General features: G+C 63.9%; 1 protein-coding gene across 1 annotated transcript in view; it reads left to right on the top strand.

The window, feature by feature from the left end:
- The window catches only part of TNRC18 (trinucleotide repeat containing 18), an 85,756-nt gene that overhangs the window by 19,327 nt on the left and 62,227 nt on the right, over positions 1-4,202 (top strand). The window contains exons 2-4 of the mRNA XM_040455636.1: positions 995-1,150; positions 3,254-3,379; positions 3,837-4,188. Coding sequence (XP_040311570.1) covers positions 995-1,150; positions 3,254-3,379; positions 3,837-4,188 — 634 coding nt within the window. The remainder of the gene's footprint in view (positions 1-994; positions 1,151-3,253; positions 3,380-3,836; positions 4,189-4,202) is intronic.

The following is a 4,202-nucleotide window of genomic DNA, read 5'->3' as shown; positions in this document are numbered from 1 at the left end:
CCCCCCCCCCCCCCCCGCCCAAGTCTCCCAGGCCTCCCCCTGGCCTGTGACCCGGAGGCCTGCCGGGATCTTCCCCTGAAGGGTGGGGTGTATGGATCCTGAGGGCCAGCGCCCCCGGCCGGTGGCAGCGAGGGGGCATCCCTTCTGGGGTGGGCCTGGCCAGGTGAGGCGTGGCTGGGGTGGGCGACGTCCAGCCAGGCCCCCGGCATGCCGCTCTACCGAGTAGCAGTTGGCCACCACACCCCCATCCGAGGGACCTTGGGCGGGATGCTCTGCTCCCTGGAAGGATGGCCCATTGCTCTCGGTCTTTCGCTGCTTCCTCTCGCTAATCCGCTGTAGTTGTGGGGTGCTCGCGGGGTGTGTATTCCGGGTCAGGGCTCCCTGGCTGTGCGACCGGGCACTGCCCACCTCCGAACAGCAGCCTCCTGGTGCCTTAAATGGGCACGTGGTTCTTCTGGCACCGGGCTGGCCGATGCTGGCCGAGAACGCCTCAGGTCTGACCAGGGCTGCCTTGGGGTTGCTCTCCGACTCGTGGGGTCCCCCCTGATCCAGGAGCTCCACGTGAGCAGGGGTTTAGGCCACGGGCCCCCCCCACCCCCTACCCCCTCGCTCTGTGGCCTCGGGAGGGCCCTGTCCCCCGCCGCACCTCAGCTCTTATCTGCAGGTGGGGAGACCGTCCCGCTTGGGTCTGGGGTTGGGCGAGCCCTCTTGCTAGTTGCCGGGTGCCCCGGAGGGTGAGGGTCTTTGGTGGCGGGCGTCCTTCTGGCTGCTCCTCTGGGGCCACACTTGCAGCCTTTTCCACGTCCCAGGGGATCTGGTCGAGGTGACCAGACCCATCCTGAGCCGGAGGGTCAAGGGTGGGGCGGAAAGGCTTCTCTGGTGTCCCTGCCAGCGGTAGCTCCAAGAAGTGGGGGAGACGTGGGGATTCCGGGTTGCTGGGCCGGGCAGTGGGGGCCTGGTGGGTGCCTGACAGTCCCCCCCCTTCTCTCTGCAGGCGAGGCCTTCTTGGGCAGCTTTGTGGCCAGCGGGATGGGGCCCTCAGCCTCGTCCCATGGGAGCCCCGTGCCCCTGCCCTCTGACCTCTCCTTCCGCTCCCCTACCCCCAGCAACCTGCCTATGGTGCAGCTGTGGGCCGCTCACGCCCATGAAGGTAAGGAGTGTGCCAGGTGGGCGGGGCTGAGGGCTGTGGGCCACTGTCCTTGGCACCTCTCCATCCTGCCCACTCCCTTCCACCTCCGGGCCTCTCTCCTGCCGTGGCTGGGGGGTGGGGGGGACAAGGCCTGGTCGTCCAGCTGCCCCGCTGTTCCTCAGATACTCAGTGCTTCCTCTGGTCTCTGTCATGGGGCCTTTGCCCAAGCTGTTCCCGCCGCTGTGGGCCCTCATCCACTGTTCATCCCTTAGGGCTCAGCTACCCGCATCCCCACCCCCCTGCTCTGGCCCACCTCTCACCTGAAGGATAGGTTTCTCTGCGTGTTTATTTGTGAGACATCCGTTTTCCCGCCGGAGTGAGCTCTGAGGGCAGGGCCTAGTTCTGGTCACCGCAGTCTCCCTGGGGACCCTCGATAAGCAGTGTTGGAGCAGTGGGACCAGGGTCATCGGGTCCTCCTGTTGCAGTTCGGCAGTGAGGGCCACGGTCCCCTCTGTCGGGGAAGGGATGGGCCTGAGGGACCCTGAGCTCTTCCCCCCCTCTGGCAGATTTTGGATGCTGGGTCCTGGGAGCCTCCACTGCAGACCCGAGGGCTTTCTGGGGTCTTTTGCAGCGCACTGTCTCCCCACTTTCTCCTCGGTGCCAGGGGCTCACCAGGAGGGGGTGGTCCTGCCTCTCTAGGCCTGGGAAGGTGGGCAGTCTTTTGGGGCTGGGGTCCCACCTGAGCCTCCGTCTTCAGTCAGCCAGGGTGGGGCTGGAGGGACCTGAAGAGCTAAGACTGTGCCTCTGGTGCCTGCGTGCCACCAGCCTGCTCCTCTGCCCCTCCTGACTCCCTTTTCTTCCGTGTCACAAGTGCTATGCAGTAACGCATATGCAGTAACGGCTCCAAGCACGTAGGGTGCTTATTACTATGTACATTGCGTTGCACATCTGAACTCATCTTATACGCCCAGCAAGCCGTGAGGTAAGGACCGCCGGGTCCACTCTACAGCCGAGAAAGCAGAGGGATCCGATGCGATGTTTCAGTGCTTGAAAGAGATCATGTGTATCAGGTGCTCTTGATCTTTCTGGGGTTGTGGTTAATATCTTTAGCAGGTGGCGCCGTGGGAGAAACGTGGGCCCGGTGTGGCCAGAGACAGGTCCTGCATCTCTGGCCTCGGAGGGAACACCTGGGGGCACGTGGGACCCGAGTCTCAGGTGTCTCCGATTGGCCTTTGGTCCCGTAGGACCCCCCCAGCCCAGGCAGAGCATCAGGACCCTCCCCCGGTGCTCGGCAACCTGCCTGCTCGCCAGTTGGCCTGGCTTTCTGGGCCCTGCTCAGGGGCTCTTGGGCCTCCGTTGTGTGCCCTCTTAGATGTTTCCTTTCTTTTCTCTGTGGCTACCCTCTCCTGTCTTCTCTGTCCCACAAAGCCCCAATTCTGGGCATCCCTGGTGGGAAGGCCTCACCGGAAGGATCCTCACCAGGAAGAATTCTTTCCCGGCGGCACCTTCCTGGGAGACCTGACAGTTGGAGATGCCGGGCAGGCTTGAGTTCAGAGGTGATCGACCTGCTCTGGGTCACACAGCAGAAGGGACTCATTAGATCAGTAAACCACCCGACGTGGTCTGTGTGGGGCTGAGGTTAACTGTCCCAGTGACCTCCGTTCACAGTCGGGCTCCTCTGCTGTGTGACTTTGGGCCAGTGGTCCTCCCTGAGCCTTTCTCATCTGTAAAGTGAGGATGTTAAGAGTATCCGCCTCGCAGAGTTTTGTGCTGCTGAAGTTTAAATGAGAATAACAAAGGCAAAACAGTTGGCAGCGCTTGGCCTGTGATTAGAGCCCCCATCATCATCATCATCATCATCATCATCATCATCATCCGCTGCTTAGTTGGAGCCATTCGGATCCTCTTCCGGTGGGGATTTGAGGGCTTAAGCGGCTGGGGGCTGGCTGGGCCTAGAGGGAGGCAAGCCTGCTCTACGGAGCTGGTCGTACATCTCAGGGCTCCCGGAACCAGGGGCTCCCTCCACAGCTAAAAGATTTTATTTTCAAGAAAAAGAGCGGGATGGAAGGAAGTTCCTGTTGGGAGGCCATGCCTTGGGCCCATCCGACTTTTTCTCTCTTCCAGGCTTCTCCCATCTGCCCAGCGGGCTGTACCCATCCTACCTCCACCTGAACCACCTGGAGCCCCCCAGCAGCGGGAGCCCCCTCCTCAGCCAGCTGGGCCAGCCCAGCATTTTCGATACCCAGAAAGGTATTGGGGTGGGAGTGGGGAGATGGGTTGGAGGGTACCTTCTGAGGGGTTTCTCTGGGGTCCCCACCACTACCCGGTATGCCAGGCAGCACCCCCTCTGTTTTCCAAGACCCCTGCTCCTGAGGGCCTCCCCAGCCCTCCACCCCCCAGCCTTCTGGTGCCTTCTAGTTGTGCTGTACTCGCCTGACCCTCTCTCTGTAGGCTCGAAAGACAACCCTGGCCTCTACCCCTTTCCCAGATGAGTAAACTGAGGCCCAGAGAGGTTAGTCGGTGGCCAAGGCGAGATTATGACCTCTAGACCCTCCATTTCCGGAGCCTGCCCTCCAAGGGCTGCGCTGTGCAGGACCGTCCTTCCTAACCCTGGGGTGGCAGGGCACCCCTGAGGGGCCCTCCGCTTCTGCGTCGGCGGGGTGAGGGGGCACTCGCTCACGCCTGTCACTCTTTCTCTTCCCCGCAGACGGCTTCTACCTGCCCGCCCCAGGGGCTCCGGGCGCCCTGCACTCTCACGCGCCCTCCTCCAGGACCCCGGGCGGCCATTCCTCCAGCGCCCCGGCCAAAGGCTCTTCGCGGGAAGGTGCGGCCAAGGAGCGGGCGGGCCGCGGCGGGGAGCCGCCCCCGCTGTTCGGCAAGAAGGACCCGAGGGCCCGCGAGGAGGCTGCGGGGCAACGCGGCGTGGTGGACCTGACCCAGGAGGCGCGGGCGGAGGGCCGCCAGGACCGCGGGCCCCCGCGCCTCGCCGAGCGCCTGTCGCCCTTCCTGGCCGAACTGGGGCCGCCGCGCGCGCCGGGCACGGCCGCGAAGAGCCTTTGGCCGGGGCGCTGGA

The sequence above is a fragment of the Herpailurus yagouaroundi genome, unplaced genomic scaffold (genome assembly GCF_014898765.1).
Source record: "Herpailurus yagouaroundi ecotype Mexico unplaced genomic scaffold, PumYag 216, whole genome shotgun sequence".
Lineage (NCBI taxonomy): Eukaryota > Metazoa > Chordata > Mammalia > Carnivora > Felidae > Herpailurus > Herpailurus yagouaroundi.
Note: the sequence above shows the minus strand (reverse complement) of the source record. Positions and strands in the feature narration are given on the sequence as shown.